General features: G+C 51.3%; 1 protein-coding gene across 9 annotated transcripts in view; it reads right to left on the bottom strand.

Annotated features, from left to right (window-relative positions):
• The window catches only part of LOC105666158, a 112,628-nt gene that overhangs the window by 18,907 nt on the left and 74,129 nt on the right, over window positions 1–19,592 (bottom strand). The window contains exon 1 of one of the 9 annotated variants that reach the window (XR_007225314.1): window positions 2–5,822. The exons of 7 other annotated variants lie outside the window; for them this stretch is intronic. Coding sequence is in view for 1 of the 2 variants with exons in the window: in XM_048409108.1 (XP_048265065.1) it covers window positions 18,895–18,937 (43 nt within the window). In the remaining variant the exon portion in view is untranslated. Of the gene's footprint in view, window position 1; window positions 5,823–18,894; window positions 19,044–19,592 lie in introns of those variants that run through there. One more of the 9 variants, XM_048409108.1, reaches the window with a different exon arrangement.

The following is a 19,592-nucleotide window of genomic DNA, read 5'->3' as shown; positions in this document are numbered from 1 at the left end:
CGATTTAAATTGTCTGCCAGCTCCAACCTCGATTTCACGGAATCTTTGCGTTACACTGGATTCCTTTTTCCTCGCTCGCGTGTAGCTTTTTCCGTGCAGCTCGTTTTTGCTTTTCATCGGCGATGACTCGACGAAAAGTCGCGCATCGAAGCGTCGACTCGTTGAAACGAGGTCAAGTTATTTTCGCTCGACAAACGCGATGGTCCCGCCTCTTTTCGTAACGAATGGCTCTGTTCTTTCCGCGAATTTGCAAAGACCTACACAACACGCCGAACGTTTATCGCCTCGCGAGCAAATTTATCCTGACTCACACAGGCTCGTGACTTCTTTTCTCCGATCTGTTCCGTTAGCGAGAACGATAAATCTGAACTTGCCCCCGTATATCTTCCGGTCAAGGGGAGTAAACGCAATATAGGTAATGTTCTGGCCGGCTACTTAACAAATTGCTACAAATTGCGGCGAGCGTTTAGCCGTCGGATCCGTTTGAATCTGTGGTCGCCTATATCCCTATCGCCTGCTGCGGTTGCCTCGCTCTCAGGGGTTCTATGCTCTTTCTCTCTCTCCTCTTTCGCTGACACGGTGGTGACCACATGGTGCTCCCATATGTCCGTGCCATCACCCTAATGTCCGACCGCGGATTGTATCGGAGCTGGCTCAAAGACGGAATTATCACCAACGAAATGAAAAGGATGCGACAGGTTTGCCGTAGGTTCGCCTGCCCCCTCGGAGCCACCGACCGACCTTTATTGGAACAATAAATTGTTTACCGATTAAATTTGCGCGGACGTTCGTACAATCCCGGTGAAATTCCTGGAATCGGAGAAAAAGACGAGAGGGTCGAGAGGCGCCTGTGCAAGATGGTTCGTAGGATACGTTAGCGGAAGATTTTGTTGCAAGAGACGCGGCTCGGTGTTGCAGACAAGTCATTAATCAATGGTTTCGGAGCGGAGAACGAGGTGCCCTCTAATGGCACTTTAAAGGCGATACCCTGGAGCCAATCAGCGATCGCGTGCCGCGCACGGATCGTCTGGGTTAATTTCACGGGTATTTAACGCGGTTTCGCTTAACAATGATTCAATCAAGCCGGATTTATTTGGCCGGGATTCGCCGGTTGTCGGCACGAGGCGATCATTAGGGCTTCTCGTCGGAAACGCCTCCAAGCCTTTTGCCGAAATAAACGCGGCCATTCGATATAGTCGTGCCACGTTGCTCGTTAACGGGTCTCTGTCACATTCAGCACGACAAACGCTTTTCTCCGTTTCGATCCTAGTTAAATGCCCTTCGGATCGAACGTTATTCGCCGCTTTGTAATACCGAAAGAGTAAAGAAATAACTGGCGCGTGGTCGTTGCGTCGAGCGGATTCCGTGTTACGACCAGACCGATCGCGATTTTATGCCGCGGATCGTGTGCATCCCGCATAGGAAAGGAAGGATAAATTGCCAGGACGATTAGAACGATGCGTCAAGTTCGTCCGGCGTAAATATCGGTGAACACGGCCTCCTGTCCAGGAAGGGGACGGGATCGGCAATTCGACGGCCGTGCGAAATGTTGTCAGCCAATTTTCTTGCCCAGTGCCTCTGAATGCCGCAGATTTCCATCTAGGTTCGTCCTCGGTGGCGCCGGTGTATACCGTTGCTGGGTAAATACACCCTTTTCCATCCCCTCGAGCGGACGAACGTCGTCGTCGTCGTCGCCCTCCTCCTCCTCTGGCTCCTCTTCCATCGTCCACCTCGATCCACCCCCGTAGCCGCACGAACCACAACTGTGATTATAATTCGTAGTCCCTGCTGACAGAACCAACCACCATCGTCAACCCCGCTTCTCCTCCGTAGCTACGTTCGTCCTCCCCATCTACGTTGGTATCTACGTTAGTGGACGGGGATCGGACGCTGTGTAAAGGATTATGCACGCGGATTTAACTGATGAATCACATTGTCGTCTTGATTCGCGGTGGCGTTAATTTTCGGTACCGCGTCGCCAGCCGTTTCGACCTGCAACGACACGCGCGTCTCGCTTCACCGAGAGTGTTGGAAGCATGGGAAACTCATTTTTCAGACGTCATCCAGTCGCTGAAATAGATCGGATCGGCAACATTATCGGTTTCGTCGTGCTCGATCGTGTTCTTAATAATTATTGTATCGCGCAGTCCAAGGCGGCATGTCGGAAGGACGTATTCGTAAACGAGCACGTGTAACGTGGATCTTTTTATCTCGGTACTTGGAGGAAAAAAGAAGTCGAATCTAACGAGAACGAGAGAATCGAGCACGGATAGAGCGACGATAAATCAGCGTACGACAAATTATCGGTAGCGATTAATCGGTAAACCTTGAACGCTTATTTGGAGAACTTGTTCGGTTTAATGCGCCATAATGAGTATCGGAGATTACGGCAACTGAATTCAGCGGCAGACAGCAATAATTTATCACCGATGCTTCTTTAGGATACGCGCGTAGCAAGTTGGAGACGCGGCAACCCCTCGGCGTGTTGCTTCTCGTCGAGCAAACAATTTCCATTCGTTTGGAAAGGTTTCTAATCCGCCAACATCGGGTCCATGGGTAAAGCCAGAATTAACCACTTCCCATTTCGACCTACCGCGATCACGGGGCTTATTAATTTTGCCAATAATGCCGACGAGAGGGTGCCTCCTTCGCACAGATGGCGTATCACGAGTCAATATACTTTTCCGCCACGAAACCGCCCCTCGGAACACGTGACGGCCTCCGAATTTTCGCTACGCTAATCATCTCTTTGACCTATGCTTCCCGCATATGGTTCCGCAACGAGTTACTCTTTCCTCTCTCCTATCATCGATGTACGATATTTCTGTCGAACGAGATTCGCCGTGGCATCTTGGCCGAACAGCACTTGGCCAGGAAAAAGGTTACACTCGTCGATATCCAGTTTTTCGAGATTTATCGCGATCGTTTGAAATATATATTTCACGCGCAGATCGAGTACCCTAGTTGCCACCGTTTCTATCGATTAAAGTGTATCTTTGCGAGCAAAGAGACAGGGCCTAGAAGAAAGACGACGACGACGACGACGACGACGACGACGGTGATGACGATGACGTAGTAGAGCGCAGAGAAAGAAGACGCTGAAGCGAAGAAGAAGAAAAGAAGTTGAAGGAGGATAGTAAGGGGAGGAGGGAGAACCGATGGTTCTGCCAGAGTCAGGACACGATCACGGAGCATGGACCGACAGAGAATGGAGAATAAAGTAAGCCAATGTGGTGTGTATGTGTGTGTGTGTGTGTTGTGTGCGCACGAGAGAAAGAGAGAGAGAGAGAGAGAGTGAGAGAGAGAGAGAGCACGTAGCGGTCGAAACGAGACGGACATAAAGGAGACGAGAAAAGGATCGAGGGAGAGAGAAAAGCGGGGACGAAGGTGTGTGGTGGAGAGAAGCGAAGAGGAGGAACGAGAAATCGAGAGAGACAGGGCCAGAGAGAAAGACGAGGAGAGAGAAAGGAGAGGACAACCCCCTCTTCTTCGCGGGTTGACTCGAACGCCGGCGATATCTCGACCAATCAAATCACGCCGCGGGCTCCGCCTTTTATCATTATTTTACTTGTTTTCCCTTTACTTCACCCTCATTGGATGACATTCTCTGGGCCATTTCGCGGTGCAAAAAAGTTACCCGCGCCCAACCGAGGACTCCATGCTTCCTCCGACGTCCTTCGGTACCCTTCTGGTACCCACCTTGGTTCACGGACCACCTCCACGGGGATTCCTTTGCCAGAGGAGATGGCCAGAGTCCTCCTTTTGCCGGGCAAATCGTTTTCCACGGATTTCCATCGCGCGGATTTCGACCTCTTCGTTGCGTCACTTTACGAAACGCGATTGATTGCAAGCCCCGCGTAAACCGGTCGTGCCGTTTCCAACCACTCCGACTCTATCTTTTAATCTCTCAAGGTGATTGATAAACATGGATTCGTCCGGATCGGATAGGAGTCACTCTCGATTTTTTCCGTGCGTCTCACGGTAGAGCGGTTGCAAAACGTATTACACGAAACGATTCGCGTCGATCCTTCGTGTCACCGTACGAAAGCATCGATAGCCCAACTTCTACGGTCTTCCTGGCGATTTTCGTTCTTCTCTCTAGTTTTTTTTTTTTTTTTTTTTTTGCGTCGATACGCGAAATCGTGGGAACGAACGATCGGTCGGAACACAAGAGCGTTCGATGTCGAAAACGTGCTCGATTCATCGACTTCGTGATCCCAACGAGAGCGAATCAACGATGAAAGCGTCCGCGGGAGTAGCCACAGATAAATTCGTACCTATCGATTCGTCTAGCGCATCGAGGCCGTGATTGACGAGGTTCTCTCGTCAAGGATTATGCGGTTCGTTGGTTGGAACGAACGGCTTTGGGGCATGAGTGCGTAGACAAATATACAGGTATAGCCAGCCATACAGTACGCCAATGGACACTTTCCAAACCACGAAACCTCAAAAACCGCCGAGGGCCATGCGTCTGCAAAATTATCGCTCTCCAAATGAGGATACGCTGTGATCGGGCGTTCGATCGATAACTTTGATTTCAGAAATAAAACTTATCCGCGCGACGGATAATTTTGCTTGTTTCGGCGTATCCACGCAAGCGGTTCGAGCTCGTGTCCCCTCGTTCCGATAATCGACACTCTCGGACGATTCTCGCGCGTACTTTCCAACTCGTCATACGCTTCCACGCTATAATTTGCATTGTTAAGGCGCGCGTGCAACGATTCGGCCCCACGAAGTTCAGGACGATTAAGTAGGCTCGTCAGAAGCGGGATGCACGGGGTTTCGGAGCGTACGGTGACGATCGAGCGTGCTTCGCATTTGCACCAACGACGCTTACGACCGTTGCACAGAAACGATAACGCTATGGCGTTGGCCACGGTGACGAGTTGCTCCGGGGAACCTGTAATTCACCGAGAATAAATTCTTCAGGGTGGAACGGGATCCTTCGTGGCCCACGAAGGAAAGAAAGAAAGAAAAGAAAGAAAAAACAACGCTTGGTCGCACCTACGTACGTTTGATCTGGCATTGCTCTGCACCGCATTGTATGTATATCGGCTGGTGTAAACTACGGCGCGGAAGAAGCGAAGAAGGTGACAGAGGAAAAGGATCGGCGAACGTACGTTCCTGGAGGGAGGGAGGGAGGGATGGAGGGAAGGAAAGGGAGAAACACGCGGAGGTAGCTGAAAAAACAATGTCGCCGGAGGAGGGTAACTAAAAGGGACGAGGTTAGAAATGGAATAGCGTATGGCCTAGAACGCGGCGGAAACAAGGAGACGTATTGTTACGATCGCTATAGCGATCCGTAAGAGGAACGATCCGTAGGGGGAAGCTCGAGGAAACTGATAGGACAGGAGAGCTACGAAGGCTTTGAGCTTTCTGGTTTTTGCAGGCCGATGGAGGAGTAAATTTGAAATTTGCTCGGTAGTCGACTTGCCGATATGGAGAGGCAAAGCGTACGAACCGGATAACGATTTGTTCGAAAAGCAATATAGCGGGCTATCACCGAGCTCGAGGAGGATGAGACGAAGGAAAGCGAGAAGGATGAGGAGGATGGAGGAGGGTGGGAGGGTCGTGTGGGGCGCCCTTTTCCTGAAATTTGCATGAGGTATTAAAGCGCGGTGGCTGCGTTCACCAGTGGAGTTCCTGTTTGCCGACACCGAATGCCGAGGATCAAAGGACCTCTGGCAGGCTCGCGCGCGTCTCTCTCCATTGGGGAACGAGCGCGCGACGCGGCCAGACCGAAACGAGAGGGAGAGAGAAACGGAGAACCGGAGGGAATCGTTCGTTCGCCGGGCCTTTGCCACTCCACCGAGAATCCCTACGACGTCAGCCAACTTTGGATATTCCTGTTTCTAGGCCTTTGTCGTTAAATCGTCGATCGTACGACAACTGATTTCCTCGCCGAACGCTCTGCCATTACGATCGTCGTGCGACGGGTTTGCCGTATCGCTCGGTCGAGCACGTTCCGAATCGAGGGATCCACCGCGTGGCAGCCGGCAGGTTTTCTCGGCAAGCTCGGTCGGAAAATCGCGCCGTTACTTGCGGAGATTTATACGAGACGGCGGAGATCGGGCGATAATCAACGATCCGGTTGGAACGAGGAAGGAGTACACGCTACCCTCGCCCGTCGTCCGATTATCATAATTGCCAGTTAATTACGAAATTTATGCGTTCGCTGCTCGAGTCTGAAACGCTGGCTCGTAGGCTTGCCGCGCGATCGTCCGCCAATTTCACGCGTAATAAAGTCGTGGGAGGAATCTAGGCGAGTTATCCGACGATGCGCGTAATTCACGCGTGTTTCGTTGCGCGAAATCGAACCATCGAGCGATACGCGCCGCACGCCGCCGGCCTGCTATACCTCCTTCTGGAAAAGACGAATGGCCGACGGATCCTTGGACGGAACGACCGCGGACCAACGATATTCCAAGAATGTTAACGCGCGTAATCATATTCTTGTTCGCATCGTGCCCCGTAAAAACGTTAGCTGGCAGTGATGTATGCCGTCGGGGGCACGCATCGCATAAGTAAGGAGGAGCCTTGGGCCCATTCATCAGCTAACAGGGGGAATAGGCCCACGAACCGCTCCATCTCGCTCTCGGCCCTCTCCCTTCTTCCCCTCGCGTGCGTTCTCCTCTGTTTTGCGCTACCAGGGGACACTTTCGTACATCCTATCCATCGGTTAATCGCGGATAACAGTATCTCTTGTTCGTCTAAGAGTTCGATCCGCTGGAACGCCTAGGAAAGCAGCGCGCGCGCTTGTATTTCGTGGCTCGTCCCGCGATTCATAAAAAGGAGGCGAATGGTCGAAGGACGAGACACGCGCGGACCAGAGAAAGAAAAGGGAACGAGTTTCCTGACAAATAGAATCGGCATTGGGTTCGAGGAGGGACACGCGTTGCCAGCGTGGAAAGGGGGCCGAGGGTGTCGAGGGCGTCGCGTTCCCGAAGCACCGACGGGTGCCAAACCGCATTTTAGGCGAGCTATCCATACCAGGTGAAGCGTTCGGATCGGTAAGGATATCATTCTGCTTGGACGGCGTTTGGTGGTTGCCGGCGGCGAGGCGGTGGCGCGGTGGCCACGATGGTACACGGGCGGCGAGTAGCGGGGAATGCAAAAAGGTCGTGGCCCGGGCCGGGTTGCCGCGTTTTACAAATTATTCAATTAGCCCCGCGAATTAAGGTATGCATATTCATCGCTCTCTGATACGCGTATGTGCGCTCCGTGGCTACATCCAGCGCGCATAAACAATTGGGGCTCGCACACGCGCGTTAGACGCTCTAACGAACTCGCAGCTGCATCCTAAATGCGTCCGTTTTGCAACGATGCGGACAGGGGGCCGGGTTTTCTCCGTGTCCGCGGTGCAGTTGCACGAGTACGCTGTCGGATATGTACGCCAAACTCTGTCCAGTATCCGGCAGAGTCGTTTCGCTCTTTTTCCAGCCCAGTTTACCCATACGCGAAACGCTCGAACGTTCGCTCGTTCCTCTGTTTCCTTTTTTAATCTATTTCGTCGAAGATATTGGACGTCGCTCCACGCTGTCCAACGTTACTCGCTGTTGCGTTCTTGGAAACGCGACGACCGTTTTCTCTCTCTCTCTCTCTCTCTCTCTCTTTCTCTCTATATCCTAAAGGAAAGCGTTCATAATCACCGGAAGATTAGCGGATATCGAGCGTCTCTTATCGTTGGCCGAGGCTGACGAGGATGGGTATGTGGTGAAACTCGTGGACGCGGCGTGCCGTGTAAAATGGTAAAAAGCGGAATTAATTGGCAAGACAGAGCGAGAATTAAAGCGGGGCCAGGAACGAAACGGATTATTATTTCTTCCGGTAGATAAAGCAGGGAAGCGGAATAGGGAAATAAAACATTGCGAGCGTAGGTGAAATAGGCGCGGCCCGTACTATACACGCGGCTTCGCGTCGGGGCTACTGGCAGAGTTACGGTTCGAGGCTCCTGGGCCGGGGTTGCGTTTAAAACAACGCCGAGAAATGCACATTTTAATCGTATCGCTAATAGCCCGACGTTTATAAGCCTCGCTGTGTCTCATGAATACGCATGTACCTGCCGGTGACAACGGTGCAAAATTAATGCACACACGGCAGGATATACAAGTACGTGGCCGGGACGAATCTCCGCAGAGACTTTCGTTTCCGATGCGATTCTTCTTCTTTCCGGACCGACGCGACCCGTCGTCGGGAGCCACACCCGAACTGCGTATAACGGGTTACCGTGTTTTCCGAAATTGTTGGCCGTTTCGCCGATCGCCGTACGAGGCAGCGACTTTTATCTTGGATCGCGTTTCGATATCATCGTGTACCCGGTAATGCTCGGAAACTGCGAGCACGAGAACGAGAACGAGAACGAACGCTCGTGCAACGGTGGACAGTTATCGCGTTGTATTATTCAAAAGTCATCGGAGCGGAATATCGCGAAACTTGGTTCCTTATTCGAGATATTATTTGTTCAACGACATGGGCGTTGTTCCACGAATTAGCGGGTCGGAAACAAATTGTTCCGTGAGAGCCACGGGAACCGCGTTTCCTGCCTATATATCGTATTCATATTCATGCGAATAATTGCAATAATAGCGTAGCTCGGCTAATTGATACTCATGTACGCGATTACGAAGTTAGCAGTGGCCGAAAGGCCGCGCGTTAAATACCGTTCGGTCTTTTTCTCATTTCCATGTCGTCTGTTGGTGGCATTCGAGCCAGCGCGTCGCATCCATCGGTGGAAAGCGTGCAGCAACGTTAACCGTTCCATAACCGTCGTCGTCCATTCGCGTGCTAATTAATCGACGGGTCTTTCAATCAACGCGTGTTCGGGAACAAGGCGGAATGGTTTCGCGGCGGATCAGCGGGAATAATGGCGCGGATAACCTTGTCCCCTTGTAACGCCGGCTTCTTTTATGAATGTAAATGTATTCCCGATCGGCCGATCAGATAGTTTAATATTAATAATAGAGCACGCTCTCGAGATTATCGGGCTTCCTCGAATTTGTCGGCTGTGTGTCACGACGATATGCATCCCCGATATCGCCAATTACGGCCAGATTGAGTCATAACGATTCTGGTTATGTTAAACGCGAGTTTCTTGGCCGTTTTCGTCGATACATCTCACGGTTCGATATAAGATAGCGCAAAAGTATTCTACCTTGCCTTTAATTGGATACTTGTCTCTCTTCTTTCTCTCGCCAGACGACGGGAAGTGCGGTATATCGCGCGAGCATGAGCGCAACGCGAATGCACGATATGTAGTTCGTGTCTTCAATAACGGCCGTATTACATAAAGCCCCGCGTTTCTGTCTGGCTGTTGCCGTTTTTTCTTCCCATAAACTATCGCGTATAACTCGCGTTTGCTCGCGCGACCGGCATTCTCCCGGCGCAGCCTGCGTTTACGTCTTAACTCGATCGTATTCTCGATCGCGCCGCTAGATTCACACGGAATCACGTTTGTTCCCGGTTCGCGAAGAAACCCACGCGCGGAAGAATCGAACACAAACGTACGGCCGTCTGCACGTATCGTTTTGCGCAGAATTAAGCTTAACGACGCGACGCACGAACGCTATCGGATCAGCGCCTACGAAATCTGACTCGGTGACTTTACTTAGGCGGCTTAAATTCATCTTCTTCGTCGACTCCATCCGATCTTTCCTTTCCTTTTCGTCTTCTCTACGTGGACGATCGAACGTCGTTCGTTCGATACCGTGTCGTCGATCGATCTTTAACCTTTAATCGTCGTAAAATTACAGTCGGATCACGAACGATCGGACAGCAAAACGTGGAAACTGCGGACGAGAAAAAAGGGTTTTCCGGGTAATTTCGTCGGTGACGGCGATACGTACGTACAGGCGTGGCTCTCCGTATTTCTTGCTTGACTTTAATATGAGCTCCGCCGCGTAAGTAGACGTTATATAAAATGGCAAATATCGGAAGGGCTTACGGCCGCATTATGCCGATGGTAGCGGCTTTATTGCGCGACGTTCTCTTGTGAGTAAAAAAAAAAAAAAAAAAGAAAAGAGGAAGAAAAGGAAGGAACGATAGAGAAAGATACGGAGAACGCTAGATCCCGGCAGATGTTTGGGATATTCGCCGTTGGAAGTGTCTACGCGTCGCAAGCGTTGTTCCGTTCCTTGTAAATGTATATAGAAAACGAAGAATGTTTTCGCGAAGTTAGCGTCACCAGGAACACGAGCCACGATTTCGAGGACTAGATGACCGAGGGCATTTGGATGGCGAGAATTCCAGCGACGAATGGTTCGGATCGCGTCAAGGGACGTGCGTTCGTCATGTAAACAGTCGTTCGATCCGAGATCGTTAAGATCTATCGAGCCCTGGAAAACCGTGCGTCCTGGAAAACGCGTGAAATTCCCACGGGCTTCTTCGTAAATCGTCGAACGCGTACATTCGCGCGTACGTACGAGCGATATTCTCGGTCGTCGATTCCCTGTAAGGAACGCGGCCGATCGCAACCTACAGATTCGTCCTCGACTACGCGATTCCCATTTTCGTCTATTAATCACCAGGGAGAACGACTCGATCGATTTCGAGGCTCGCGCTTCGAGAATTCCATCCTGTCGTTTTCATCGAAGCGACGATCCGGGTGACTTTTTCGAAAAAAAAGAAGAAAAAAAGAGAAAAAAAAAAAAAACGATCGAGAAGCCGGCGACACACGACGAGATCTTTGGAACGTTGCGAAACGTCGACGTGTCCATGAAAGGCGATTTTCTACGAGGCGACGTCTAAGAGAGACGAACGAGCTACGAGGTAGGAGCGACGGGAGACGAGTCTGGGCATACTTTACGTTATTTCCAGTAAGAAGAACCGCGATTAGAGCGATTAGAGAGACCACGGCGTGCGTGTACAACGGAACGGTTCCATATATCTAGCCAAGCTTTGCGCAACGTTCCAACGCGCTTGGTCTCGGTCTCAATTAACGCAATTACCCGCTCCCTCGTCTAATTACCTATCAAACGGAATTACTATCGCACGGGCGCGAGTGCGCGCGCGCCTGCTCGCCACCGAGCTCTCGTCTCTAATGAACGTTATTAATTGCTTTATGATTTTTCGATAAAACTTGCCGCGTAATCAAGTTATTATCCCACGTTGCGCGTCCTCGTTGCTACTCCGATCCACGGTTACCACCAGCCGCTCGTTCGTTCTCGTCTGGTTTTTCGCGCCTAGTCCCGTTTTATGTTCTTCTTCGATTCGCGAGAAATATCGAGGACGCGTTAAACCGCGTTACGAACTCCGATGAGAACGAGTCGGTATCATTGAAAGAATCGCGGAAAGATCGGGCGCACGAGGCATCGTCGTGCTCGTTGAACGCGTCGTTCGCAAATGAAGAGATATTCGCGGTTAAACTTTGCGAGAACTCGGGACAGTTTATAACGTAATTTATATGCACGCTTACCGTCGAATCTCACCACGGAAGAAAGGTTGCGAGACTTAAAATTCGGATTACTCGCGAGCGTCATTCCGCGTGAAGTTTGTTGGCTTATTTGAATATCGCGCGGCCAACTTTTATAACTGTTTCCTCGGATCTATTGGAAGCCGTATCGCGACGTCTTTGTTCGTCCAAATCTTGTTTGCGTTTCACGGCGAAAACGATCTAGCGAACGATCGCTCCGTGTTTATCGTCGCGCGATCGATTCGATGGTGGACGATTCGATTTGCCGATCGGTTGAGCGATAAACAGCCAAAGAGAAAAAAGAAAGAAGGAAAACGTCGAACGTGGTCGCGTTGAAAGTTAATAAAAGTACGCGGTATTTTTGTCGGTTATCCGAGAATCGCGCAACACCACCGTGCCACATTATCCGCAAGATCAAAGGAACACGTCGAGGGGTGAAAGAAAAACGCGAGGGAATAAAAAGTCGTTAACGACGTGCCTTTACGATAAGTCGACGTAAAAAGAAAGAAGAAAAGAGAGAGAGAGAGAGAGAGAGAGAGAGAGGGAGGGAGGGAGAGAAATATCACGATGGCAACGATAGCTCTGGCATCGGAGAGAGTGGTCATTTAGCGTGGCGAGCAGGTGAGATTGGTGAGACGCGAGCGGTCGAAGGAATTTAGAGCGAGACGGCGGGGTGACGTTGACCAAATAACAACCAGGGTGTTCCGTCACGGATGCCTTCTCGCTGGTTCCCCTATTTTCTTATCTATATGTCTGGCCAATTTGATAGATGAACGATAGAACCGTGCGTTCTGTGAAACGAAGGAACGAAAGGCAACCTGGACGAGGACAGGTGCATCCTCCGGAGGCGCGTCTCGAGGGACCTCGACGCACCTGACCGCTCGTCCAACGCGGAGACGGGCAATCGAGCTACCCTTGTATCTCTATTACCGTTAAATTACTCGAAAAGCACGATCGTTTTGGGTAGAGATTAAAACGCGGCCATTAGTTGGACGCCGATGAAATCTTCTCCGTTCGCACGTCTACGTTTAGAACAACCGGTCGCCGTATCGTCTTCGTTCGTTAAATGGGAAACGAGCCAAACCGAAACAAACTCGCGCGTTTGAGTCGTCTGTTGTTTGGCGTTGGTTGGCGATCGCGCGCCGTACGTTTTTCACCGAAGCCTTTAACGCGTCTTGGCCGAACCCGTTCGTATATCCTGGTGACGCGTAATCCCCGGTCTAACCCCATTCACGGCCGACCCAACGCAAATATATGTGCGCTCGATGGATGGAAAAAACACGAGCACGCGAACTCGAACGACGTCAGCCGGCTTTCGACGATGGCCGAGAGCCGCGCGGAGGAAGAAAACTTAGAAAAGTCGTGTCCCGAGTAAACCCAGAATCGCGGGATTATCCGAGATGATCGCCTAATAGCTTTAGCAAAGAATCGACTGGGGCGACTACTTAAAATTAGCATAAGCCCCGACTCTACGCCTAACGAGCGGAAGAGACGAGACCCCAAAAGTGCTACGATCAGACGCGAAAAAAGAAGAGAAAAAGGAAATAAAAAGGAGAGAAGGGATCGACGAAAATCGAGCGTCGTGACCGATCTAGCGCCAACCCTTTGCCTCGATTTGCCATCTAATTGCAAGTAGAACGAATTTTCTTCCTTTCCTCGTATTTACTTAATCGACATCTGCGTGACAGACGCGCGCTTGGCCCGATTAAAGGTAGGTAATCGCGAAGGGGAAACGATTATTTGGCGTTTACGTAGCCGCATTTCCATGGGGCTGGAAACGCGCGAAGAAAGGGGAAACGAGAACGCGGTTATCGCGCCGTTGTACGCGTTTGTCACGCGATACTCAGTCGCGTTTGCGTTAACGTTCGCGTTACCGTAGACACACGCGTAGTATGCCGCGGTGTCGATTCTTCCGGGTATCGTTGGATCGTTACCGAAGCGTCTAGATTTCTTCCAATTTAGCCTCGGCTGGCCGGCGTATCGCTTCGCTACGTATTGTCAGTCTTAATTGGCTGGCCCGAGTGATTTACGAATTGAGAAAAGAAAGCGTTTCGCGTTGTTCGCGCTCCTTTTCGCTATTCGGATGAAACACGATGTGTGCGCGGTTAAATGCGATTTTCATGGAAATTATTAATTATCCTCGGGCGAGAATCCAGCATACAGCAACGACAATGGCGCCCGCGTAGACCCGCGGTCGTATCAGATGCGAGTTTAACGAAGCTCGTCGTCGATAAAAATCTGGCGAGAGATCCGAATCGCGGCTTAAAGAGAAGAAGAAACGTGCACGCTTCGCTTCTCTGTGAGAGAGGAACGAATCCGTTGACTCGACTCCACTCCACTCCATTCCACTCGCTTCTTCGCTCGGAGCTTTTTTCACAGAGAACCTGCGCACCGAAAGTCGTAAAATGTCCAGCACCCACGTAGAAACATGTGTCACGTAGACGCACGGTGGCCCGGCTTTGTACGCTCCTCTGTATATTATCGCGTACGCGTACAGTCCGTTTCATCAATCAGGAATCTCGAGGGGACTGTTAGGCGCGAGCGACAGAGAACGCGATCGTGCGAATGTGGCGTAACATCAACGAGGATTACATAAAAATTATAGCTTAATGACTGTCGCGGGTATAAAATCTTAATTTTATTCAGGTCTAAATTACCGGTTAGGTAGCGGTGCCGCGTGCTTAAGATCCGTAAATTAAGCGAACGGTGGTCTGTGGTTTTGGAGCTCCGTACCGGTTGTAGCTACCCGATGTCGAGCAATTAAAAGCGACGAGTTAACGAGTGAACTATAAATGAACGGCTAGCGACGGTGGTCTCGGCAAGCGCGAACTAATCACCGGAAAATTAAACGTTGGCGAAAGAAAAAGCGTCGTCGCGTTCGCGTTCCACCGAACGTTTCTACGATGACAAATCAGCGTGACGGTTCTTTCTCGCTCGCTCGCTCGTTCGTTCGTTCGTTCGTTCGTTCGTTCGTTTCTCCGTTAGCCTTTTCACGCGCCTCTTTTCTCTTCTGGAAAGTTTCGTCGTCGGCGATAATCCTCGCCTGTTCGTTCGATTTCTCTGACAAACCCGCGTACCGATTTCGCGCACCGGCTGAATCGAGTTCGCAGGAGAAACGCGACGCCCGCTACCGCCAGCTAAATATCCGTTGAAACATGGCCTGTTGAAACTGGCGGCGAACAATGGACCGGGGACGGAATGAATTCCTGGCGGGGACTGTACGATACACGTAGAAGTCTCGGTTCTACGTGCCTGTCGTCTGTTCGTCATGAGTGCGTGCGCCAACGTCCGGCCTCGTCCGCTCGAAGGATGCTCGACCGACTCCTCCGGTTTGTCGGTTCCACCGCTTTGCTCGATCATGGGACAAAAGTCGGGTCTGAGAGTCCCGTGGGAACCGGAGGAAAGTCACGCTCGCTCAAAAACCGTCTTCCATGGCTCGCGTTTTGCTCGACCGAGCCGCGATTCGTTCTAGGACAAATCTGGTCGTCGGCCGATCGTTTTCGACTCGATCGAATCGCGAGAAAAAGCGTCGCGAACCGTTTGCCTTTCCTGTTAACGTTGCTATTCCGGAAACATTCGCAAACACGATAGACAGTTTGATACGATTACCAACCGGATAATTATTAGATCGCATCGGTTTCAACATTATGCTTCGCGCCACGACAATGTTACCAGTGTCTGATTCGCGATTACCGTGCAATCTTCCTTCATCTCGTTATTTTATTAAGCAATAATTTTCCCCGCTGTTACCGCGATTAACTGTACACACGGGCCTCGCTACCTCGTTACGATTATTCTTCCTTTATTATCGAGAAGATGCGGCGACCTCTTCGCGTGCTCGGGGTCGCCGCACAATTAGATTCTCAGGGTATTACGAGGGTTCCATTACGTTGGTTCGCGTCTCGCTGTTTGTACTCGGCTCGACTATACGCGTTAGAAAGAATCGCTAATTTGTTCGTGCGCGTCGACGAGCAGATATCGCTTCGAAGAAATCGTTGCGGAGATTCGACGAGAAATCGTCCGACAAATATCAAACTACGCGTCTCTGCGTTGCATTTTATCCGTTAAACGCGTTGTGTCGCCGATCGTAAGTAGCCCGCGCGATAATATAACGGGGCCGATTATACCGCGAGTCGATGTACTCTGACCGACTTATCGATTATCAATCGTTTTACGATCCGTTTGTTAATTCAGTAACGATTTCCTCGTTGCCGATCGGCCCAATTATCACGAACGTTTCTGTCGCATAAAATTTGGATTTGGAGAAGTTTCTACGCTCGTAGAACGTAGAATAATCGTCGAGGGAAAGAATTTCGGCAAACGGAAAACGGCATAGATCAGCGAAAGGAATTGCGGACTAAACAACAAGAGTTGGAAGGAAAGCCGAGATTTCCAGAGGCGACATTACGAAGCGGTTCTAGGTATCTTGAGATTCCAAGGAAGAGAAAATTCCTACTAGAAGATGGCCGACGCGAAATGGATGGTGTAGGCAAAAACGAAACCGATCGACGGTTCGTGGAATTTAATAGGAGTTGGCGAGGAAGGACGAAAGCTAGGAAGGAAGGTGGCTGGCGCGAACAGCAACGTGACGGAAGCGGTTTGCTCGTTTGTTATCGGTAGGCTCGGCTATTTCGCCGTAAATCGTCGTTATCGTAAGGGATCGTAAGTATCGAAAGGCGCAACGAATCAGTTCGACATACGTACTCGGCGCAGCGATGTCGCTTATAAGAAGGTGGTAGCAGTTTTCATGAAGCCGCCCCGCGGGGAATTGGCCGCCAGTACGGCGGAATAACTTTGCGGTTGATTTATACTTCCGACAGGCGTAACGAGCTTGCGCTCGGACCGCGCTCTTACGCGCGGCTCGGTCGCCGCAAATAGAAATAAAGAATCGATAACGCGCCGCTCGGTTTATTGGCAAAATAAACGAAACGTTTACGGCCAATTCTTATTAGAACGTTGGAATTTAACGGCGCCGTTACTCAACTACCCCTTGTACCGCTTTCTTTTCGGTGTTTTAAGCGCGTCTTGCTCACGACGATGGTTTTCCAAAGTTGATCGTGGTCGCGTAGTAGGGGGAAAGACCGTACGACGACGAGACACGGCCTGAAATTTATTCGTCGGGTTTTCAGATGCTCGCGGAGATAACGGAGATGAACAGGAAACGCGGCAGACTCGTTGACTATCAATGAAATAGCGCTGCCCGACTCGTAGACCCTGCTCGTTGTCTGTGCATAGAAATCTCGGGGCGACAGCGACCCGTTCTATTTTCCGTGACGTTATTTTTATCCGAGGCGTTGACGTCGCGAAATGATAGATCAGGTATAGGTGTGTAGACGGGCCGGAGTACACGGCAGGCTCGCTAACGGTCTCGATTCGCAAATACAACGAGAGTCGATGGCGCATCGAACGCGCCGAGCCAAACGCAGCAACGATCGAGCCGGAGTATCGTTGGCAGCGCGTAAGCAAAAAGCGTATCTAGCCCTGGGACGGACTGGGACTGCGTGGAAAGGGCGAAAACGTGAATGGAAGAAGATGAGAGAGAGAGAGGGGCCAGTCGAGAACGGGCAGTCGGTTTCCGTCTGGTTGTCATCCTTGCGGTTGACGTACCTTATTCGAAGAAGAGTCCGTCCGTAAAGCGGAGGACGAGGGGAGACAGAGAGAGAGAGAGAGAGAGAGAGAGAGAGAGTGAGGCGGCCGAAGAAGGGTGTGCGGGAGGGCAGGAGGATGGAATACATCCGCGGAATACTTAACAACTTTTGGCGGTTGACAGGAGCGACGATGGTAGTGGTGGAGGTGGTTGGTGGGGCAGGGGTCCGGCAGGGCCCCGAAGACTTTGTGCCGTGGGGCAAAGAGAAAAGGTAGAGGAGAGAGAAATGAGAATACAGAAAGGGGCTAGGATCGCGGAGGAAAGAGGCATCCGTCGTGCGCGTCGCGTTTTTTGCCAGTAACCTCCTCCTGTCTCGCCTTTTATTTGGGCCAGACAGGAATTCGGCTAAATGCATTGATTAAACTGCTGACATGGTTCGGACGGCCCGGTGGCCACCGTGTCTCCGCGGATGAGTTCGATCTTTTTTGCCATCTCTCGCCCCCTGCCCCCTGCCCTCGCTCTGCTCGCTGCAAGCGGAGTCCTCCGACTCTCATCTTTGTCCCTCCGTTCTGGATCGCCGTTCGAATCCTTATTTCACGTTCGACGACGTGTTCGAGCGACTATCTACCGGCGGTCGGGTTGTTCGCCGCGGATTTAACAACGAGGCGGACTCGAGTCGCGGAGACGAGTCCGTCTCGATGTATCGGCTTTCTTGCGGAGAAAGAAACCGGACGGCGTACACGGTGTACGAACGACCGGCTGGCTACGCAAGCCCCGGCGAGTTCGTTAACGATGGATATTAGCGGTCGAACGGAGTACCTCGAACGAGCGAACATCGTGCCTCGGAGATGAGACCTCTGTTTCTCTTTCGAGTCGCACCGGCTAGAAGAACTTCACCGGAGGATCTATTAGTCCAAACAGTCGACGAATACGAGTCGACTTTCGTTTCGTTCGGTCGGCCAATCGTAACGAGACCACTTCTGTCCGAGAGCTTTTCCGCCTCGCTCGATAATTACAGACAATCAGGTAGTTGGAAAAATTGAACGTTGTCGAATAGGTCTGTAAACATAGGAGACGGAAGGGAGAATCGTATAACTCGGTTGCGCGTTAATTAAACGTCACGAGGGTAGACATTATACGAGTGGAACGAATATCGTCTATGGTGCCCTTATAATTCGCACCTTCTCGATTAATTACACTGCCGCACACATCGATCGATCGTACGGGTCTCGCCACTCCGTTGAAAGTGATATATAGCGTGGCACGCGTTTTTGTCGGAACGTAACATAAATTTTGCGGTTTGTCAGACTCGGTAAGAAGCGAACGATATACGACTTTGGATTAAATCAATAAGCGATCGGCCGTATAGATACACTCGGGCCGAAATGAATCGGACGAAAAAAACGAAAAGGAGGTCGAGGTGCGCGAAAAACGTGCCGCTCTTACTCGAACCAATTAATCGTAAACGTATCCGCGTGGCAGCAGGTATGTTTGGGCGAAAGGACGCGAATCTTGTCCTCGGAGTTGTTCGGATCGACTAATTACCATACCGGAGAAGGGAATAGTAAAAGGCAGCAAAGGGTCGAGTATCAGCGAGAAAGAAGAGACAGAAGCTCGGCAGAAAGATAACGCGTCTTTTCGCAGGTTGTTCGGTAGGCGAGGCACGAGGTAAGTTTGGCATGCATCGCTCGCTCCTTCGAGCAGCCAACAGCCATCTATGGAATTACCCCGATGATTAATGGTACGGCTGGCTGCAGGCACCCTTCCCGAGACGTTCTTTCCCCTGGCCGCGTTCGCCCTTGCCCACCGCCTCCACCGCAGGCCCTTCGAGAAGGGCCCATCGCTTCGAACTGTTTGGCCACGGCGTAAAAAAGTCCGCGCTATGTTAAACCCGTCCTACCTGCCCGTCCGTCTACCGTGCTTCGTCGTAGCTCTTTCCCCATCGCGTCGCGTCGCCTCGTGCTCGTGCTGGCCCTCGGCCGCGTCGCGTCGCGTCGTTCGACGTTGGTCGTTGATCGTTGGTCGTCGTCGTTGACTGTTTTTCTCTTTCTCCATTCCCAATTCGATGCCTATCGTTTTCTGTCAACGTCCGCCTCGATCCACCGCGCACGATTAAGCCTGTACGTTGGACGGGGAAACGAGCCGAGATTCCACGGGTGTCGCGCTTTCAAACTTTGTAACTTTTTTTTCCGCCACCAGTCTCCCTCGTATCTGTACGTCTGGCTTTCGTCGCTACCTACGCAACAGTTTTTCTCTCGAAGAGACGCTATCGTAACGACAGAGTCGACGAAATCACCGCGCGGATGATCGCGGTCTAATCCTTGACCGACAGATACGAGGAAAACGTGGCAGCAGCGGAAGAGGGCGGAAGAAAAAGAAGAAAATGACGAAGAAGGGGAAAACGAGGACGTGGAACGTTGGAGGAAGAAAGAGCGTAGGAAAGCGTAGGAGAACGTAGAAGAGCGTAGGTAAAAGCGAGGGCAAAGTAGAACGAGAGGAGCCGTAAAAGAGCCGCTGGCAGCACGATCGACGACAGCAGCACGCGGTCGAAGGAAGGAAAGAGATACCGAGCGAATTTGGGATTGCATGTCGACGAAC

The sequence above is a fragment of the Bombus terrestris genome, chromosome 10 (genome assembly GCF_910591885.1).
Source record: "Bombus terrestris chromosome 10, iyBomTerr1.2, whole genome shotgun sequence".
NCBI lineage: Eukaryota > Metazoa > Arthropoda > Insecta > Hymenoptera > Apidae > Bombus > Bombus terrestris.
Note: the sequence above shows the minus strand (reverse complement) of the source record. Positions and strands in the feature narration are given on the sequence as shown.